The sequence below is a fragment of the Fukomys damarensis genome, unplaced genomic scaffold, assembly GCF_012274545.1.
Source record: "Fukomys damarensis isolate Sample0158 unplaced genomic scaffold, DMR_v1.0_HiC HiC_scaffold_11, whole genome shotgun sequence".
Classification (NCBI taxonomy): Eukaryota; Metazoa; Chordata; class Mammalia; order Rodentia; family Bathyergidae; genus Fukomys; species Fukomys damarensis.
In genome coordinates, this window is record NW_022900923.1 from 23151054 (window position 1) to 23173620 (window position 22567).

The window sequence follows — 22567 nt, forward strand, 5'->3', positions numbered from 1 at the left end:
ATCCAACACAAAATAAGATAAGCATTCCAAGTTCAAAAGAACATGCATTTTTGGCAGTCAGAACTTTATTCATATTTAGAAGTTGAGATTTTGTTTCAGCAAAACAGCAACTTTTTCCCTTTATGTTAATTTTGTTGCTTGCATAATATATTGGTTTTGTAGTTATGTTTGGAATTATTTTTTAAAATATTATTGTTGTGCTTTTATAAACATTAGTTTGTCCTTATTCTAATAGCATTATAACAAAAATAACACTAAGATTACAGGAGAGATGCTGATATAAGGGATTGCTTTTTAATTTTCTGGAAATTAAAAAAATTTCTATAATGCACATAAATATATACTCATGTATACAAATTCAAAGTTTTATATAAAGTATTGGATTTCCTTAAAGTAAAATAGTATGAGTTAAACTCTCTGTTGTTTTGTGATTTGGATATACTGATTCCAACCTATACAAGTCGTTTGGGTGACATATAGACAGTTTACAGGAACTAATATAGACAATGCCTTGTATGATTTTTTCCTTCTTCTGATCAGGATCTGCTCTCTTGTTACAGGCATGATTTCTCTGTTTGTGGAGTTCTGTAGAATGTTATTACCAAAAAATAGATGGTTTCTTAATCAGAGAAAAATGTAGTAAGAAGAAAAAAGAGTTGCCCATGATTTTGCTGAGATTTGTCTTGATTGAAATGAATTATAATTCCATTTTATAATCAGAATGAAGAATATTATTTTTCTCTTTATAAAAGTTTAATTTGCTTATTTTAACTTAATTTGGCAAGCTTTGCAAATGTAATTCACTTTCATTACATGTCAGAGATTCCACTTGGTGTGCTTTGTTAATCATCTTTAATTTTCTCCAGAGAAGATATTCTTCAATTCAAGAACTATTTATTGAGCACAAGTCACCTCTAGGCATTGTTTTTTTTCATTCTTGATAGCATCATTTATTTTGGTACACATTCCTATGATACTTCAGAACTGGCAAGATTTTATTCAAACATTTGAGTATCTTATATACTTGTTCCAAGATAAATTTATTTCTATAACTATTATGTGGTTGGATTTGTTCTCTTATTTTCTTCTACTATTTTTTTTTTACTTCTAGAAATTTGTTCTGCTTTTTGCAGTCTTCTGTTCATTTACCCTTTTGAATAGCCTGTCAGTGAATGGTAATATGATTGCCATTCTGCACCTGCATAAGACTTTAATATAAAATTATGTTCTGTAACTGAAATAAGGTCTTTCCAATATTTGATAAGATCTTCTGGAATAACTTCTTACTTTAATCTAGAAGTTAATAGGCCCTAAGACACCTAAAATTTTAAAGAAAATATTGTGTATATATTTTTCTTAAGGGAGGTTTCAAACTTTTGTCACATCTATTATATACAAAAGAGTTTAAGGATTAATGCTTAAAAATTTGAAGTTGTACTTCAAAATGTAATCTTAGATAAACTGATTCACTAATAAAGGTTACTGCAAAAGTTGATGATGTGTGGTGTTTTGTGATGCCATTTCTTACACCAAGTATGTTATTCTTTTTCTGATACCAGTAACCAATTTTCCAGCACCAACTAGGTGTCTGACAATTAAATTCAACTCTGACACTAACTGCTTGGAATTAACACAAATTCCACAGGTTAAAGGTTCCATATGAGTGCCCATTTAAGATGCCAGCCACAATTGGGGTGCCCAGGATACTTAAACTAATATTGAGGGAAAGTTTGAAGATTTCCAGAACTCTCCTTCACACTTGATAATTTGCTGTGATAATTCACAAAACTCAGTAAAACCCTATATTTAGTTTTACAGGTTCATTATAAAGGGTACAGCTTAGAAACAACCTAATAGAAAAGATGCATGAAAGGTATGAGGATGAGAATTTCATAGCCTCCATGCTCTCTTCTAGCACACTATGTGTTCACCAACCTAGAAGCTCTGAGAGTCTTGATATTTTAGAGTTTCTGTGGTAATTTCATTGCACAGACCTGATTGATTAAATTATTTCCATTGGTGGTTGAACTGGTTCTCCAGTACCTTTCCCTTACCAAGAAATTTGGAGGTAAAGCTGAAAGTTCTGACCATCTGATAACTTTGTTTATATACCCCCCATTCTGAAGCTGTAGTAGGGCACCTCTTATGGAGCTGTCTTATTTTGCATATAAAAGACAGTAAGTTCCAAAAGTTTTAGGAGCTCTCTGCCTGGAACTAGAGACAAAGACCAAATACAGTATTTTTTAAAAATATGTACTTAAGTTGTATGACTGTGTAGCTTCATATTCTATATAGTGAATCTTACTGAATATTTTTGAATTTAAACATGTTACAGCAAGATTTTTTGTATCTGTACATAATTTTTCTACAAATATTAATCCTCACTCCCCTGTGGGAATTGAACCCAGGGCCTTTGCACTGAGCTTTGTCTCCAAGCCTTTGAAAAATACTTTTTGTCCATGCTTAACTGAACTTGGATTCCCCTTCCTCATCCTTCCATAGTGCTGGGATTATAAGCATGTGCCACCACACCTACCTCCTAAACTTTTAATAAAAATGAATTGATTTAGAAATTTTAAATTCCTCATTTCATTGGAAATCTTTTTAGTGTATATTGTTGGCCTGGTTAGTCATGGAACTAACAGATTGATCACCCAAAGCAAATAATAAATTGGCCTGGGAGGAATATAATTTATTAGATTTAAGTACTCTTTTTAAAAAAGTGTGATTACCCTAAAGGTTTACATCTTCCCTTTTTGGTATTTATATAGGTGTGCTTGAATAACTTTAGGCCTATTGGTCAGAAGGGAGGTAATTTTGCCTCCCACGGGACATAACTGGGAGGTGAGGGCTGGTGTTAGTGTTTAATGGGTTTGTGGTGCCAGGAATGCCAGGATATCCTATACTCCATTGCACAGCAACACTTCCCCTCCTCCAAACAAGGAATTATCTGTGCTAAAATGTCAGTTGTACTAAGGTTGAGGAACTCTTGAGGCCAGTTTGGGAATCACTAGTGTTTAGATGGTTTCTGCAGCTATGGAACTGGATTGAGCTCTTGAGCCTGATTCAACTATTTTGATGCATGAAGAGAAATACTTCTCATTCCTGTTCTCTATCAAATTGTCACTATCCAAATTACCTAAATCTGCTTGTTAGCTAATCTACTATGTGGTTTGGGAAAAAAAAAAACAACCCTAAACTGTCGTCCTAAGCTTTTACATAGAACTTTCCAGAACTTCATTGAAAAGTATTTCTATCTAGGATGAAAAAGTTCTGGAGACTTGCAGAACAGCGTGAAAGTACTTAACACTACTGAACTGTGCACTTAAAACTGCTTGATGATAAATTTTATGTTACCAATATGGTACCAAAAAATAGTATCCAGTTCTTCATATTATCTTAGGCAGTATTCTGTGGTATTTCTCTAGGACTTTTATTCTATTTCTGTTGTTTTTTCTTTGAAGAGGGCTTATGATCTCATAAGTGATTTTTCATTCTTTGCAAAGTGCCCATTAATTTTTTTTGGGGGGTACCGGGGGTGAAACTCAGAACCTTGGGCTTTTGAGGCAGGTGGCACCATTGAACTAAATCCCTGTCCCATGCCCATTAGTTTTTAATATATAAATTATCACTTGTTTTAAAAATTGAAAATTATTGGATGGATTATTAAAGTTAAGTATTTCACTAAATTCTCCATTCAAGGAACTATATATATAGTCATTGCTTATTGAAAAAGAGTGACTTAGTTTCTAATGCTTTTAATATAAAGTTTCTTATGATTTATGTATTGCTTTTCTTTCTTTCTGATAGGCTTTCAAGGATATGCTGTATTCGGCTCAGGACCAGGCACCTTCTGTGGAAGGTAAGATGAATTAATCTTTAGGTTTAGTCACAGAAAACTTATTTTTTAAGGAAACATTTTAAAATATAAAGTATAAAAGCAATATGCTAACTCTCCCTTGCTTTTGGTAATGTGATTGATTATCTTACAGTATTTTAATATTTGTTTTGTTTTGGTCTAGCTCACATTTATCCTAAGGTGGATCTTGTATTATGTCCTTATATCATTTTAGGACTATGATCATATTAGTTTAGTGAAAGTTCTTTTCTGTATTTTACTTCCCTCCCCCATTTTTTTCCCCCCGGTACCAGGGATCGAACTCAGGATCTCATATTTGGAAGGCAGACTCGGTGCCAATGAGCTAAATCTATTTATGCATTGTCTTTAGAATAAGACTAAAGATTGGAGAATATTTACTCTGTGTGTGTGAGTGTGTTAGCAGGCATGTTTATGCATCTGCAGAGTTCGACGGTCATAAAACAGCTAGCCACAGGGCAGTGATTACTTCTCAAATGACCTTTATTGATCTTTCATTTTCCATTACCTCACCTTCTGTTCACCAGTTTATTCTTTATAGGATCAAACTTAAATAGGTTTGGAGATGCTTTTTTAAGTTATATGAGTGCTGGTATCAATAAAAAATTAGGAGCTAACTTAACAATTACTGAGGAAGTGTTTCTTCTGATGCTGGGAACTCTTAAAATTCTGCATCAGACTTTTTCAGGAAAGATGCATGTGAAAAAGTATTTGTCAGGAATTTCTTATTGTGCATCCTGAGTAATATCTTTGTAAAAAGACAACTATATGAGTATTCTATGAAGTCATTCCTGTGACATGCTATTAAAGACCTTTTTTTATGACATACATTTATACATATAGATGCTAAAATTATTTAATAAAATTATACATCTATAAATTTATGTCAAGTTTTTAGTGACATAGCCTTCATCTTGAACCATTTTGAATTAAAAATATGCTTTCTCCTAGCATCTCAAAATCTTATCTCATTATTTTAAGGTAGAGTATTTACGCTTAGATAGTAAATAATGTATCGTTGAATTTTGGATTATAATTATTTATTCTTTGAGTATTTAATTTATGACACTTAAAATTTACCAGAATCTTCAGGTTCTTTATCAGGCTGTCTTATTTTATGTCCCCTAAATAATTCCTCCTTTGAGTATAAGAAAAATAATAATCACATAGAAGTTAAACTGATTTCCTTGCATTAATAATTGTTTTGGTTTTTATTTTATTCTGATCTTCAAGTTTTTAAAAAAGTACTGATCTTCAAGTTTTAAAAGTTTTCTGTTCAGTTTTTATTCAGTTTGTATGTATCTCAAATATACTGAGATATGTTTAAAAGTTATGATGGTATTTATTCATTTCCCTCCATGCTGGAGCATATATGCAGTTATTTTTTTCAGTTACTTTCAATAGTGTGTTAGCTTTTCATTGCTGGGACACAATACCCAACACCTACACCTTAAAAGAAGAGAGTTTTAATTTATCTCAGGATTTCAGAAGCTTTTATTCCAGGGTCAACTCCAAGCAAAAAGGAGTGTCACAGTGGAAGGGCATGCTAGAACCAGACACTTAGTTCCTGGCAGGCAACTGTAAGTAGCGAAGAGGATCACCACTAGAAAGAAAGGGGAAGGAACATAGACCTCAAAGCCACACCTCCACGAATTACCACAAGAGACCCAGAAATGTGCTGCACCAGTCATATGGGTGGATCCTAGGGCCAACAGATGTTTCTTTCACAAACTAAATTTCGGGAGAGTATGCTTAAAATAACAAATACTTATAGTTAAAACTTTTTTCTTTATCTTATTGCCCACAGACATTCACTTCTTTGGACCTGTTATATGAAGATTATTGTAGGCCAGTCATACAGAGTGTATGCAACTTTCACAAGGGAAATACTCTAAGCTTGTTCATTCTTTCTTTGTACTTTCTGTAAACGTACTAAAGTTTTGTAGTTTTTATATTCATAAATGTAACTTTTTCTTTTTTGAAACACTGGAGAGTTGATATAGGAACATGCTTCAAGGAAACATCCTGAGTGGTATCAAAGTTAGAAAAAATTATTAAATTATTATTAATAATTATTAAATTGTTCTGTCATTTGCATTGTGGTTTTATATTAATTTACTATTGTTTATATGGTATTATACTTACCTTTCTATATTTTATCCTTCCTATTTAGTTTGTATTTTTAGGCTTTTGTTTAGCAATGTTTATACGATAGCACATTCAGATTTGTCAGCAAAGTCCAAGATCATACTTAAAGTTTAACTGTTTTAAAGGGAAAATTACTTGGTAGGTTTGGATTATTTTGTAACATTATCTTTCTTACTTTACTTCATTCTTTTTCTTTTTCCCAAGTTTTGGCAGACTTAAAGCTTTTGGTGCCAGAGACCAAGTTGTCTTTTTAAATTTTAAATAAATGGTTCCCAGATCTGCCTCACATTTGACTCACCTGAGGGTCTTTATAAAAAGAAACAAACAAAAATCACCTCAAATACTGGTGGTTGGCTTCTATATCAGACCAATTAAATAGGATTGGAGGGAGGTAGAACACAGTCATTGATACTGATGCCTGGTATTGGCATTGAAATTTTTAAAAATTTCTCCTGGTGATTCTAATGTATAACCATCTAACCAAAGTATAGTACCTCTGTCATAAAACTTAAATAATTTTAGGTCAATATGTTAATACTTACCTTTTGGATATTAATTATCCAGTAGGTTGATAGGCTTCTTAAGTTGATTGATCATTTGATCATATTACTAGTACAAGGGAGCATTTTTTTCTTGTATACAGAGGATGTTTAATTTAAAAATAGTTATTGTACTGAATTAATTATAAGTAATAACCATACCAAGTTATGTAAATATGTTAAGTGGTTACAACTTACTGTTAGGATTAAAGGACATTTTTAATGACTTCTTTCTTTATGATGGATTCTAATAAGATAAGTAGCTTCCTCAAATTTTGCTCTCTTGAGTGTGAATGATTAGAAATAAATAGATTCTTAGAGTGAAATGGTTTGATAAAAGTATTAGTTAAAAGGAATGATATGAAGTCTTTTGCTAAGAAGTTGCATCTAGACACTGTTTCTTTACTGGTGAATTGTTTTTTCATCTAATTTGGAACATTTTAAGATGGTGCCTTTTTCTTCATGATAAAGTATGCTTTTGTCTAAGTCAACCAAAGTAATTTCAATGAATTTAAAAATTAAGGAGTGTTTAAGTTGTTTTCATTACTCAGATAAACACATTCAGATTCATGGTTATTTTGTTTCATCTTTGAAAAGTTAATTTCATGAATCAGTTATATATTATAATCTAAAAATTTATTTTAAATGTCTTATATTGTAAGTAGGATGTACTAATATTCTGAAATAATATTGATTGAATGTTTAAAGATTTACTCTCAGGCATTCTGTATCTATCTATATTTGATCTTCATCGGTATATGTCATTACTCCATATAATCTGTTATTTTTGTTTAACTATTTACATTTGGAAATAATATGAGTGGGGTGCTACAAATTCTGTTAGAGATGATATAGAATATTGATTTTAAATAATGATATAAAAATATTTTTTTCTACTTATTTTCTTAATCCTTGTCTACAGAAAGTCTTACAGATACAAAATCCACGACAGTAGGATAGGGTATTGAAGTAACTAGAATTGGGCAATTTTCTGTTGTTGTTTTTGTTTTTGTTTTGTTTTAATGTGAAAGGACAAACATAGACCTGAGTCTGTGGAGTTAAACTTTCACAGAATGATGTTCTAATTTAGAGGACGTTTTGGGAAATGATGCTAAAAACCTTTAAAGTATATTGTGTTTTGTTTTTTTCTTTTTGGTGTCTATGTCAGGAAGATATTGCTTTATTGGTATTTATGACAGATTAAATTAAGCTGCAAACTACAGGTTCCCTTTCAGTGAATCAGTGACACCTTAATAATCAGAAATTATTCTGAGGCAAGGTAAACCACTAACCATATCCCCAGCCCTAGAACAGCTCTTAATTGCACTAGTCATTTGACATTAGAAACATTAAATTTTCGTGATACAGGATAGTAGAAAATAAAAACATATTTTCATCTTTTCTCATGATTTCCCCCCCATGGAATATCAGATACATAAAATTTATACAATATCATTAATTTATTTTTAGTTTTTACCCAGAATTAATTTCAAAGAAAGTTTTAAACTTCATCTTTCCATCTTTTTAAAATTTTCTTTTCTTTTTTTGAGACAGGGTCTCATTATATAGTTGAATTTTTATGTGTAGTTCAGGCTAGCCTCAAACTCGTGGTGATCCTATACCTTAGCCTCCTGAATGCTGGGATTATAGACATGCACCACCATGTATGACTTTATTTAGAAAGTTTATTGTCTGCTAATGTTTATTTGTAATAGAACAGTACAAGAAACTAATGATCAATGTAAGTCATAGAATTTTATTTATTTTTTATTTTTTAATTTTTTTTTTTTACTCATGAGTTTATTGGTACATTTTAGGTATACAGTACAGTTACATTCATTATTGAGATTTTGTACCTTTACATGACAGGTCTTGATTCTCATTTGTTCCCCTTGTCCCTGCCCTCCCTTCCCCCCTTCCCCCTCCCCCTTTACAAACACTTCATTTCCATTTTTTCATTTTCTCACACTTTTTTCTTTTCCCTTATTAGCTTTCCCCTATCCGTCCCACTTTCCCCTCACCTTTAGCCCCTTTCTTCCTATTTCACATTGTCAATTATATCATTAGGATCTATGTACTATTATAGTTTATTCACACCAGAGAAACTATTCGGTATTTACATTTGTGACTTATTTATTTCACTTAGGAGTATATCCTCAATATGTATCCATTTTCCTATGAATGAATCTAATTTCTCATTCTTTATGGCTGAGTAATATTTCATTTTATAGAAAAACCACATCTTCTTTATCCAGTTTCCAACTGATGGGCAAATGAGCTGTTTCCAAGTTTTAGCTTCAACTAGAAAGGGACTTTTGAAGATCATTTACCTAATCTTTGTTTTAGATTTGTGCAAACTGCGACCAAGTTAAGGTTGCATGGCTTAATAATATCTATCAGGATTACTATTGCACAATGTGTCAACAAAAGAGAATTGTAAAGGTTAAACTAATACTGGAACATAAAAGATTTTTAATATTGATTTTGCCCTTTTTTTCAAATGATATCTTTGAATAAAATTTTTAAGTGGACATTTCCTTGAATCATTGTACTTTCAAAGTTTTTAAAAGCATTATGGACTGGGGATTTAGCTCAGTGGTTCCACCACCTGCATTGCAAGCACAAGGACCCAAGTTCGATCCCTGGTACCAAAAAAAAAAAAGCATTACTTTGGTTAACTTGTTGAAAAAAAAAATGGTGTGTTTGAATTAAGTTTCTTTCTACTAAGTTTCCAGAAGTGTTGGGAAAGATTTATAGAATTAGATGTAACATATTAGGTAACAATACATACTAGGTAGAGAGCTTAGAATAAGGAGAAAATGAAGACAGACTAAGATAAAGCTAGAGTAAATTTAATATATAAATAGAATAAATACCAGAAGAATTCTGGAAAAGAAAAGATTTCAGTTAAAAACTAAGGACATCTGAGTAAATTATGGAGTTGTATCATTAATGAGTCACTAATTATGACATATACTCAGGTATGAAGTTAAGAGAAATGGATGGAGGGTATATAGGGACTCTGTACTATCTTTGTAACTTTTCAGTAAATTAAACATTATTCTAAAGTAGAAAAATTATTTTAAAAGAAAATAAGGTTTTATACAGTTGCCAGAAGCTAGTTTATTCAATTCTAAATTTTCTGGAGTTCAAAAGATGAAGGACAGAACATGATTACACAATTTGCATAAGTTTATAGTGGCTCCTCAGGAAAAGAGGGTTTTGCTGAATGAGATTTAAGAAAAATTGTTCCTTTGGACTCTCGTAATGAGTGTTTCACTTGCATGGTGCATAATATCTCTACAACAGTTTTATAAAACGTGACAGTGGCCACTGCTTACAATCCAAGCCTGTAGGGTAAAAATTTATTACTGTGGCCTAAAAGTCTCTAATCTGGTTCTGTGTCCATAATCTCACCCTCAACATCTCCATCCTTGTTTGTTAGGCTCCAGTCACATTTTCTTTCTATACCTAAATCAGGCAATGCTCACTCTTGCTTTAAACTTTGGTCTGTGCTTTTGAGAATTTTTACATTGTCCCATGACTGTCTCCTTCAAGAGGCTTTCTGAATACCTAATGTAATGTAGCCACTTAGTCACATTATTTTACACCACCTTATTTTATTTCTTTGCATAGCATTCGCTACTTTCTGATGTGTTATAGTTCTTTCCAGATGGATTTATTAATTTATCATTAATTATTTTGCTGTAATACAAGTCTCTTGACACCAGGGATTTTATATATATATATTTTTTTTTTTTTTCATTTTAACATAGGCGTGAAGCTTATATATTTGCTTAGCACATCAGTGAGCAGGAATAAAAATGAATCCTTACCTTGGTCTTCCATGAAGCCGAAGTTCTGCTTATGAAAAAGAAAAAAAAAAAAAAAAAACAGAGGAAATTAACCCTGCCTTGCTTGTTTATGTGGATTTTTTTTCTCTCCCCTCTCATTTTTAGGCTTTCCTGATCTGTCATCTTTAGAGATATAGCATTTTACCTGCTTATTAAATGATTAGACATATTGTTTGTTTTTGTCTGACAGTGCCAACCTTTTAATTTTGTGATAATTTTATAGTCTGAGGGGATACATATAGCATTCTTTAAAATAAGTAGAGAAACAGAGGATAATATGAGACCCTAGTTTTAAAAGTTTTGTGTTTTTTTGCGGCATTGTATTATTTTGATGCCAACCTTTGCTGAGAAACCGTATTTTATAAACTTGATTGACTGCATTTTTTGCAAATCATACTGAGAAATCTTGTTTTATAAACTAGTGAGACTATTACAAGACATTAAACCACTTGTTTTTGTGTCTTTACATGTTTGTTGTCTCCCTTCAAAAATACATGAATAGATACAGATTTGAAAGATCATATGTAAGCTTTTGGAGGATTTATTGGTATATGTCTACTCAATGGAATAAATTTTTATACTAGTCTAATTAAAATAGGATAGTTTTCCATTTTACTTCTTGCTATTTTGTAATCCATTCCTCTTGGTAGGGAATATACAAAGTCAGTGTTGGCTTACTACAGTTCTGATTTATTTAACTAAAACCATCTCACGTTCTGATATTTAATGAATAGATCACAGTTAAGGACTTAATTAACTCACCACTCTTTTAGTCTCTGTTTTTCTGCCAAGTCTTTGGTTTTCCCCATCTTCTCCCTAATCTTAAAAATGGGTTTTGTTGGAACACTTTGGCTTTGGTTCTTTCTGGTTATCCTACTTGGTTAGCAGATGTCTTATGGTTTCCTTAAGCTTCTTAGAATTCAGCTCTTAGTGGCATTGAAGATGAAAGTATCCTTGTAAATTATTCATTCTGATTATATGCTTGAATGGACAAATACCAAGTCAGACATCTTCTGCCTAACCTCTATCCCCAGATCTTTGTTATTTTAACAGATGTGAGCTTGCTTTTTTGTTTTGTTTGTTCACTTAAATTCTGTAGAATAGCTACATTTCTAAAATTTATGAAGTAGCTTTTGCATAAGATTAGTCTCAAATATGTGTATGCATTCCTAATACATTACATTATGTTGTTTACACTCTTGTCTACTCTCCCCAGTTTTTCATTTTGTTAGGTTGCATCATTAGCTCTTGAAAATTATTTACACATTGCTTCTCTGCCTTTTGGCTAAGATCAAGTGTAAAAAAATTATTAATATGACTTTTTCTGACCTGGAAATAAAACCATTTGGTATTTATCGTAGAGATAGCTATATGTAATTTGCTATATTTTTAGTTGGGCAGCTGTGAAGGGTAGCTTTTCTAGTTTTCTGTTAGCATTTTGTCAGTATAGGGTGTTAGCCATATATTGTCTATTTTCAAGAATCATGTTTGAAGTGAATTAATATGAGAAGCCTAAACCAGGGACTGATGATGTTTCACCCCTAAAATTAAATACTAAATTTATATATAGCTACTTCAGTCTTGTTTTAAGAGCCATAAAGAAATACAGGTGGCTAAGAGTAAAAGTTGAGGCAAGAACCAAACTAACAAGGTAATATTTATTTCTTTAGAATGCCATAATTTTCTTTCATTAATTTCTTTAGAAATGAATAGACTTGATTGATAGTCATTAATGTATGTCCATACTAATCCTTTTCTCAGTTTGTATTGGAAAAGGATTACATATTCATTTGTTGTGGAAATGACAGCTTGTAGATAATAAGGATTAGTACCTTATAAAATGGACTTACATTTTCTTTAAAAACCTTGGTGTAGTTCACTAACAAGAAAGGTGTGCTTTTAAAGAACAAACATTGCTCTTTGAGTAGAAGTACTTACTTTTGTTTCATAGATTAGTAGATGTAATTTAATGCTCATTCTCAGGGATTAGATAATAAATATTTAGTAAAATCTATTTACAAAGTAAATACTGCAACTTTGAATAGTACAAAGATAGAAATGAAATGTTTCGAATATAGGTTTATAATCTTTTGCAGTAGTGAAGAATATTTAAGGTACTTTCAGTATTTAAAATGTAAACTTGCTTGTAACAAAAATCTAACATAATATCACTTGTTCATTATCACACAACACTATGTTGTTTTGATAAGTTTGAGGGAAGGGCATGAAATAAAACTACAATAGCTGCACTAAATCTTGAAACAAGCTCTCAGAATTATTGATGACAACACTATAGAGAAAAAGACAACATATCAGATGATTGAAGCTGATGGATTCTGGAAGGATTTCCTAGACTAGCCCTTAGAAAGCTAGAACAATTGTTAAAGCTTGAAGTTAGCAGAGTTTCAAAAATTTGTCATTAGAGTGGTTTATTTTTTCTTTGGAGAAGGCCTAGATGACTTAAAACAACAAACAGCTATATGTGAGGATCCAAATTTGAGCCTAGTCTGGGCAATTTAAGGACTTAGTTGAGACCTGGTTTAGAAAAAAAAAAAAAAAGTGTTAGGACTGGGAATGTAGTTCAATGGGAGGTCCCAGGGTACAATAATCAGTATGGTAAAAACAAAAAGAAATGTATACTCTCACAGTTCTGGAGGCCAGGAATCTGAAGTTACAGCATCCGCAGATATGCATTCTTTTCTTGTCCCTTTCTGTTGTGTCTCAGGATGTTTGTTATTAGATTTAGGGTTCACCTGAATAAAAATGCACAGCAATATAAAAATAAATTTTAATGTTTTTTCTTCAAATTGTGAACCAGAGTTATAAGTCCAGGTGAGGTGTTTGCTTGTAATTGTTTCTGCCTACTGTGTTGTGAAAGGAGCAGTCAAATGGTGTCAAAGAAAAATCCAAGTATTGCTCCCAGAATGTGAAAAACTGGCCAATAGAGATAGTAAACAGGCTTGAGTACATAATGAGACCATTTATCTGCCTCTAATGGGAATTACCTGCAAAATATTCCAGATTACCCTTCCTGGAGGTAACAAAAAAGGTGAACCTCTTCTAAGCATACCTCCCCCCAGTTTTCTAAGAAAAATTTCAAACATATAGGAAAGTAGAGAGAATGAATAAAAAACTTCATTTACGTATCACTCAGCTTTAACATCAATACAATGACCAATTTTTTAAACTCTATTTCTACTGTAAGTAGTAGTAGTACTAGTAGATGTTTGCAGTACATAGTGATCACATTCCTGGTGATCACTATACATGCACATAACACTTCTCAGTTTTTTTCTCATTCTCTTCCCTTCTCTTCCTCCTTCTTTCCTCCATCTCTTGGTTCCCTTCCCATTTGTGAAAGATCTGTCTCCCTGTTTTCTACTATCTTTTGTTTTGCTATTTATATTTTTGATTTCTCATTTAAGAAATACCATGTGACATTTAAACTTGTATGTCTGATTTCACTTAATATTGTATTCTCAAGGAAGCATTTATTCCCTACAAATAACTCTGGTTTATTCTTCTTCATGGCAGAGTAGTACTTTGTGTATAAATATCACATTTTGCTTATCCATTCATCTGTTTATGGACATAGAGACTGCCTTCAAGATTTAGCTATTATGAATTGTGCTGCTTTAAACCTAGGTATGCATGTATCACTGTAATGTGATATCTTTAACTCTTTTGGGAAGATACCTAGAAGGGTCAAATGGAATTTCTGGTTTTACTGTTTTGAGGAATCTCCATGCTGATTTTCATAATAGTTGTACTAGTTTACATTCCCACCAACAATGTAGAAGGGTTCCTTTTTCCCCCGCAGCCTCACTAGCATTTATTTATTTATTGGTCCTGGGGATCGAACTCAGGATCTTGTGCTTGCGATCCAAGTACAGTGCCACTGAGCTAAATCCCCAGCCCCAGCATTGTTATTGTTTGACTTACTGAAAATAGCCATTCTGGAATAAGATGAATCGCAGTGTTGTTTTAATTTGCATTTTCCTAATGGCCAGAGATGTTAAACATTATCTAATGTATTTTTTGTCCATTTGTACTTCTTCTGAGAACTGTCTGTTCATTTCACTTGCCTATTTTTTGATTGTGTCTTTTATTTGGAGCCTATAAATTTTTTTTAGTTCTTTATATATTATGGATACCTCTGTGAGGTAGCTAGCAAAAATTTTTTTCCTGTTCTGTTCATTTCTTCACTTTGTTGTTTGCTTTGCAGTGCAGAAGCTTTTAAATTTGTTGATTCTTGGTACTACGTATTTCTTTTGCCGTTGTGGTGCTGTTCAGAAAATTCTTGTCTTGGGCCGGGCATTTAGCTCAGTGGTTCGGTAGCCTGCCTTGCAAGTGCAAGGACCTAAATTCAATCCCCGGTACCAAAAAAAAAAAAAAAAAAAAAAAGAAAGAAAATCCTTGCCTGTGCCTGTGTCTTCCAGTTTTATCTATTTTATCTTCCAGCAGATTAAGTGTTTCTGTTTTAACATTTAGATCTTTGATCCATTTTGATTTTAGTTTAGTATGTGATAAGATATATGGATATAGATTCAGTCTTCTGCATGAGGATAGCCACTTTTCCAGCACTGTTTTTTTTTTTCCCTCATTGAGTTTATTGGTACATTTTAGGTATACAATACAGTTACATTCATCATAGGGATCTTGTACTTTTACATGACAGGTCTTGGTTCTCAGTTTTTCCCCTTACCCCTGCCTTCCCTTCACCCCCTCCTCCCTTCCCTATTTACAAATACTTTATTTTCATTTTTTCATTTTCTCATATTTTTTTTCTTTTCCCTTATTTCCTTTCCCCTACCCTTCCCACTTCCCCTACACCTTTAGCCCTTTTTTTCCTATTTCACATTGTCAATTATACCATTAGGATCTTATGTACCATGATAGTTTTTCATACCAGAGAAATTATTCAGTATTTATACATGTGTGACTTATTTATTTCACTTAGGAGTATATCCAGCACTGTTTGTTTGTTTTTGGTACCGGGGATTGAACTTGGGACCTTGAGCTTGCAAGGCAGGCAGTGGTACCACTGAGCTAAATCCCCGGCTCCTCAGCACAATTTATTAAAGAGGCTTTCTTCCAGTGCAGTGGTGGTGAACCTGTCTTAGTTGTGCTGCAGTGGGCTTTTATCATTGAAAGCTCTAAAAGGTTTGCCAGCACTGCTCTAGTGTTATCTTTGGCCCCTTTATCAAAGAGCAGATAGCTAAATGTGTCTAGGGTTGTTTCTGCATCCTTATTCTGTTCCATTGATTCACAGATCTATTTTTGTGCCAGTACTATGCTGTTTTTATCACTGTAGCTTTGTAGTAGAACTTGACGGTAGGAACAGGGCTTGTGATGCCTTGTGCTTTGCTCTGGTTGCCCAGGAGTGCTCTTTCTAATCTGAGTCTCTTTTGGTTCCATATAAATTTTAGTATTGTTTTCTCCAATTCTGTGAGGAGTGTTATTGATATTTTTGAGTGGGATTGTGCTAAATCTGTATATCAGTTTTGGAAGTGTGGTTGTTTTGATTATATAGTGTTTTTACCCATCCCAGAACAGGAGATACCTTTCTATTTTCTGATGTCTGCTTTGATCTCCTGTTTTAAAGTACTGTCGTTTTTGTTGTAGAGATATTTCATTTCCTTGGTTAGGTTAATTTCTGAATATTTCATTTTTCATGATGCTGTTTTGAATGGTATTATTTTCCTAATTTCTTTCTTAGTGAGTTCCTTCTTGCTGAAGAGGAGTACTATTGGTTTTTATGTTGACCTTATTTCCTGCTAATTGTTGAATTTGTTTATTCTAGAAGTCTTTTGGTGGACTTTTTGGGGACTTCTATTAGAGGATCATGTCATCTGCAAATAATGATTATTTAACTCCATTCCTAAACATATCCCTTTTATTTTTCTCTTGTCTGACTACTCTGCCTAATGTTTTGAGTACTATATTGAATAGTAGTAGACATCTTTGTCTTGTTCCTGATTTTAGAAGGAAAGCATTCAGAATTTTCCCTTTAATATGATGTTGGGAGTAATTTGACATAAATTGCTTTTTTCTTTCCGGTACCAGGGATTGAACTCAGGACCTTGCCCTTGCAAGGCAGGCGCATTGCTATAGAGCTAATCTCTGGCCCATGAACACCTTTTATCAGATTGAGATAAGGTCCTTCTATAATTATTTTCATGAGGGTTTTTATCATGAATGGATGTTGGATTTTATGTCTGTTAAGATGGTTGTGTGATTTTTGTCCTTGCTTCTGTTTATTTGATATACTATATTTATTGACTTTTATATGCTGAACCATCCTTGCATCCCTGGGATGAAGCCTACTTGGTCAGGATGTATGATCTTTTTGATGATTTTTATATTCTGTTTGCCAGTATCTTGTTGAGAATTTTTGTGTCTCTGTTCCTGGAAGAGACTGGCCTGTAGTTTTCTTTTTTGGTTGGATCCTTGTATAGAATGACTGTGAGAGTATTCCTTTCCCCTTTTTATTATTTTGTAATACTGGAAATCAAATCCTATTTTGAAGTAGAATTCAGAAATGTTACTTTTTATCTGTGAATATTTTAGCTTCTATTTCTCAAGGCAAGTCTTTCCTCTCCTAATGGCTAAAATACAATTATATCATACCTAAAAATACTAGCAATGATTTTATGTGTATGTTTTAAGATTGATTAAATTAGGAGCCAAATAAGCCCCATGATACAATATGTGCTGATTGATTAATAGGTCTCTTAATTTTCCATTGATCTATAGTGGCACCATGCAATTTGGTAGCTACTAGTATGGTGATGGCAAACCTTTTAGAGACCAAGTATCCAAATTGCAACCCCAAACCCACTTACTGCAAAGTGCCAACACTGCGATTAAACCTCATACTGAGGTTTTAGTTTAAAAAAAGTAATGATACTAATAAAAAATTTCCAGTCATCGAGCATAAAAAAAAGCAACTGTTATCCAATGCTTGGCTGCTGGGACAACTTGGCTCATGTGGCATCAGAGGGCTCTGTGTACCCACTGACATGTGTGCCAAAGGTTTGCCACCACTGCACTAGTCACATATAGCTAAGTTGATTAAAATCAAATATTTTGGTCCATAGCCTACCTACATATCAAATGCTCAGAAACCACATAGATTAGCATTTGTAATATTAAACAATACAGACCATTTCTCTCTTTGCAGAGTTCTGTTTGTCACAGCTGAAGTATAGGTTGCTTTCTTTTTACTTTTTCTTGCACTTTCAATTTTCTTTTTAAAATTTTATTATCACATATTATTATGATTATGATTGTTATTTAGTAGAACAAACTTTTTTTCTCTCTTTGGATTTTGCTGATTGTGCTTCTGTGCTGTACTATATCACAGGTTCTGTTTTCTGTATTTTCTGTGAGTTTGTAGTTAAATCTAAAGGCTTGTACTGAGTAAATATTATGTACATTTTTTTAGTAGTGATAAAGTTTATTTGAAAAAGTAAAAGTGAAGAATGTGAGACAAACTGGCTCTGCAGAGTGAGCTTGGGCCAAGTAAAAGGAAAAAGCAAGATAAAAGTACATCTTGGAAGAAGCAGGTTGGGCTATCATGAGGAAAGCCACAATAGCTGATACATGTTTTGTTCACAAGCATCTTTTATGGGTGCCAGTTTGTATTTCTTTCAGGAAAGATACATGAGCACACATACAATGTTATCTTTGTTTTCTCTTGATCATGTTAGTAGCTACTGGTGACCATTGCCTAACATGAGATCTCTTAATTCATTAAGGTTTATAAAATTGTTATGGTCTAATGCTTTTATATTCGCCAGAATTATTCTGTGGAGAGAAATGTTTGTCAACTGTTTGGTTATCAGTTATATAGGAAAGGAAGGATAGATACTTCTTTCCCTTAAAGTTTTCAAAATAATGTTTTTTCCTCCTACATTTTTCAAAGATATTCTATGAAATGTCTATTAAAGTACTTTAATGAATTTGTATATTTAAATATATTTGGAATATTTTGGTTCAGTGCCATTTTATCTCTTTTAAGGATCAAATTTTCAGCCTTGACTAGTGGGAACTTCTTTAGGTGGTTTCCTCTGTATTTTTGAGATGATCTTAGTAATGTCTTACAGCTTTTCTGTGTAATGTAACAAAATTTCCTAGGCTGACCATGTATATACCCCCCCAATCCTTGACCTGAAACCAACCTTTTTACCAGGGTGTCTTTTAATGATTACCAGGGCATCTTACTTCCTTTAGAAGCAGGATACTGGCACTCCTTTGGAAGTGACATTGTTATTAGGTTATTCATTGTTTTAGGCTTTTTAATTGGACAGAAATATATTTATGCACACATTTATGTATAAAGATATATATATTTCAAAATAAAATACGTCATTCTTAAAAACTTAGATTCTTATTAGGTACAGTTTGGGTTGGAGAAAGTGTGTCCACTGTAGTGAAAACATTATGATTTTTAGGACTGAATAGCATTCGTAAGCATGACAGCCACAAATAACAGCTCTTTAGGATTTGAGCTTTGAGAGTAGGGAATCTATCTGTATTGATTAAAATTTCATTTTCTTAGTTGAAGGTTGAGAGGTGAAGCATTGTTTATCACCTAGGAGATTGAGTGCCAGTTTGTGGCTCTTGATGAGAAATTGACCTGCTCTGTGCTTGTTACAAGAGGCGCAATCAGTGAGATTGGAAAAGGAAATTGAATTTATATTGGTATATATCACATGCAATTAATTTTGCATATACACTAGAGGCACATAAATCTTATTTGAGTTTGGAATGTCTGCACTCTGAAAGAAGACATTGAAAAATCTAGTGTGATTACATATATTTAAAAGTTTATATTGTTCCATAATTTCTGTGCAGTTCCAAAATATATTTTTATTAAGATCTTCACAAAGGATCTTTTCGTTATTTCAACAAGAAATTGAGGTTACTAAATTTGTTCATTCCTTTTACAAAGAATAGATAAGATAAAGTAATTTATTTTGTAAAATTTCTTTTTTATTTCAATTTTTCTGTAAAAGTACAGGAAATGTGCTGTCAGCTTTCTTCAAGACTTATAGCATGAAAACTGCACTTAATCCTTCTGTTACATGAATGAAAAAATTGCAGTTATTTTCTAACCAGTTATTTCTCTGATATCTAATTGTTTCTTACTAAAATAGGTCTATGTTGATGGGAGTAGATAGGAGTTTTTTAATTAAAACTCTTCTGATTATAATGCTTTTTAATTCATTGTTCATAAGTGTCCTTTGTAGGTGCCAGGGTGTACTTCTGTCAGGAAGGATACATGCACACACACACACAAAAATGTATGCGCATTTTAAATGCAGTTTCAAAATTTATTTCAAAGATGTAAAAGAATACAAAAATTACATAGTACAGTGATACCTCAATTCATGAACACTGTTGTTTGCATACAGTTCAGTTTGCAAACAGAAGTGTTTAGTAAATTTTTTTTTTCTGTTTGCAAACTCTGCATTGGGTGATAAACATGACCGCAGCCATCTTTCCCACACACAAAGGTTGCTATCTTTTCCAAAATCGTGGAACAAATTAAATTCACAAACCAAGGGATCACTGTATTAGGTAGATATTCCCAGGACAATAATCCATAAAATAACCTTTATAAATGAAGTATAAGAGAATGATCAATGGAGAAGATGGAACTTTGCATTGAGTCTTGAAATGGAGTTTACGTTTACATAGCTTCAAGGAAGGGCCTTTTAGGTACTGAGAAGTAACAGGACAAACGAATGGGATGCAAGTACATGAGACATTCAGGGGAGATTCAGTAGAGTACTTCAGATGAGCAGAAGGTTATTAAAGGAGAGTAATGAGCTGTAATTAGAATTCTAATTTGTAAGTGGACAAACCATGTGAGAATGAATCCTGGAATCATATAATGTTAGAGTGAGTATGGATCTTAAAGATATGCTTAGTTTTTGCCTAGGAAATCAAAGCCAGGAACTGTTTATGTACCCAGTGTTACACCAATAATCAGTGACAGATATTAAAAACTAGATTTCTGGTTTCTAAGGAGTGTTTCATAATTCTTTCCAGTGAACCATCTTGTCATCAAAATATGACAAGGGAAGTCTGAGAATCATCTGTATGAAAAAGATCAGTGATCAACAATCAAAGTTACAAGAAGGCCAGGGATTTAGCTCAGTGGCACAGCGCCTTCCTGGCAAGCAAGAGGTCCTAAGTTTGATCTCCAGTACCACCCTTCCCAAAAAATTGCAAGAAGTTATTTTAATCTTAAAAAAATTGATCTGTCCACATTATTCCCAGTCATGAGAGAGTAGAAAATCCCTAGAGTGGAATGTTGTAACTGGATTTATGAATTAGACAAGTTTGAGGGTACAATAACTGTAGAGTTCTGCCTGAATCTGTGTCTTGGTAGCTGTCATAGTCATCAATGTGAACAGTTATGCTGATGCCATTTCCCCTGATATTAAAATAGTGGGGCCACCAGCTTGGAATTCCCAGGGGTAACTTGTGAGAGATAGGAATATTGTTATTTATAGTTTATAAGATGAACTACTCTTATTTTATTTAAATGAGCATTGTGCATATGTTCTAACTCATTTCTCCAAGTTGGAGCCTCATTTCATTGCTTTTTATACATATTTATGTGCTTACTTTCTACTCATTTTTCCATTCATTGACATTTTTATTGGCATATATATTCAGTATCAACTTAGACTCTTAAATGTAAGGAAAAAAATACCTTAATGATTATTTGGTCCATTATTTCACAAAGATTGTTCTCAGTGTGTTGAATGATTTATCATTTATCAGCAGCTGTTTGCTATTGCCAAGTAAGTTTAGAGGCTTTTAGTTAAAAACAAGATTTTTCTCCTGTTCATTATTATTATTATTATTATTATTATTACTGTTATTTTTAAGTCTAGCACATTTCAGGGCCTTTTTAATATGTTAATGTATACTGTGAATCTCAAGGAGAGGAAGGTACAGTATTTAATGTAAATTTATTGACTGTGGGAATCTTTTTTTAAGGGCTGATATTCTGTGAAGCACTTTGTAAAAAACTAATTTTTTGCCATTTCCTTTAATTTAGAAGATGAAATAACTTGAGACCCAGAAAAATGAACCAAATTTTCTAAGGTCTCTAATTGGTACTTAAGAAATCAGTTGTTCTGACCAATTCAGGTATCTCACAAGTAAAAGATAGTATACTTAAAAATAAATGAAGATATTTCTCATCCAGTTACTCTTTTTTCCTTCTCATACATTCTTCTTCCTTCTTTTCCATTTTTGCTGTCAGTACTTTGTCATTATTATGAATATCTTAGGCTCATTTGAAATTGTAGTTTTATATTGTTTCTGAAATCCTTTTCCCCTTTAGAATTGTTTTCAATTTTGTTGGTTGAAATCTAAATATAGTGTAATTTTGAAAAGTAGTCTTTTATATAGTTTAAGAAAAATAACCCTAGGATTATGGAAGCCTTCATGTGTGAGAATAATTTTTATATCTGACTTCTAACAAAACAAAAAATAATTTGAAGGTTATTTTCGCTCTGATACCTAACATTAGGACTGAACATGGGAGTTTTGATTGGGAGTCGGAGAAGTAGGAATGTGAACTATTTGGGAAAGGCTTACTTTGAGGAGGTAAGGTGAGTGTGGAGAGTAGGGCTTAGTGATATGAATGTGGCCCTGCTTGGTTACCTGGGGAGTCTGATTTTTTTTTTCTTTTTATTGAGTTTATTGGTACAATCTAGGCATACAGTACAGTTACATTCATCATTGGGATTCTGTATCTTTACATAATAGGTCTTGATTCTCATTTTTTCCCCTGTCCCTGCCCTCCCTTCACCCCCTCCTCCCTTCCCCATTTACACACACTTTATTTCCATTTTTTCAGTTTCTCATATTTTTTTCCTCTCCCTTATTACCTTTCCCCCACCCTTCCCACTTTCCCTCACCTTTAGCCTTTTACTTCCTATTTCACATTATTAATTATCTCATTAGGATACTGTGTACTATTATAGTTTTCACACCAAAGAAACTATTCGGTATTTCAGTTAAAGAAATCTCTGTATGAACATTAAAAATAGGGAATCCTAAAATAAAACTAAAAAGGAAAGTAAAAGAGAAAAGGCAATGATGTAACATTAAAATAATCC

General features: G+C 32.7%; 1 protein-coding gene and 1 pseudogene across 1 annotated transcript in view; both read left to right on the forward strand.

Moving 5' to 3' along the window:
• The window catches only part of Xpr1 (xenotropic and polytropic retrovirus receptor 1), a 174519-nt gene that overhangs the window by 16942 nt on the left and 135010 nt on the right, over positions 1-22567 (forward strand). Inside the window, exon 2 of the mRNA XM_033762123.1 lies at positions 3811-3862. Within this exon, the coding sequence (XP_033618014.1) occupies positions 3811-3862 (52 nt within the window). The remainder of the gene's footprint in view (positions 1-3810; positions 3863-22567) is intronic.
• On the forward strand, positions 11684-11765 carry LOC117285639 (annotated as a pseudogene).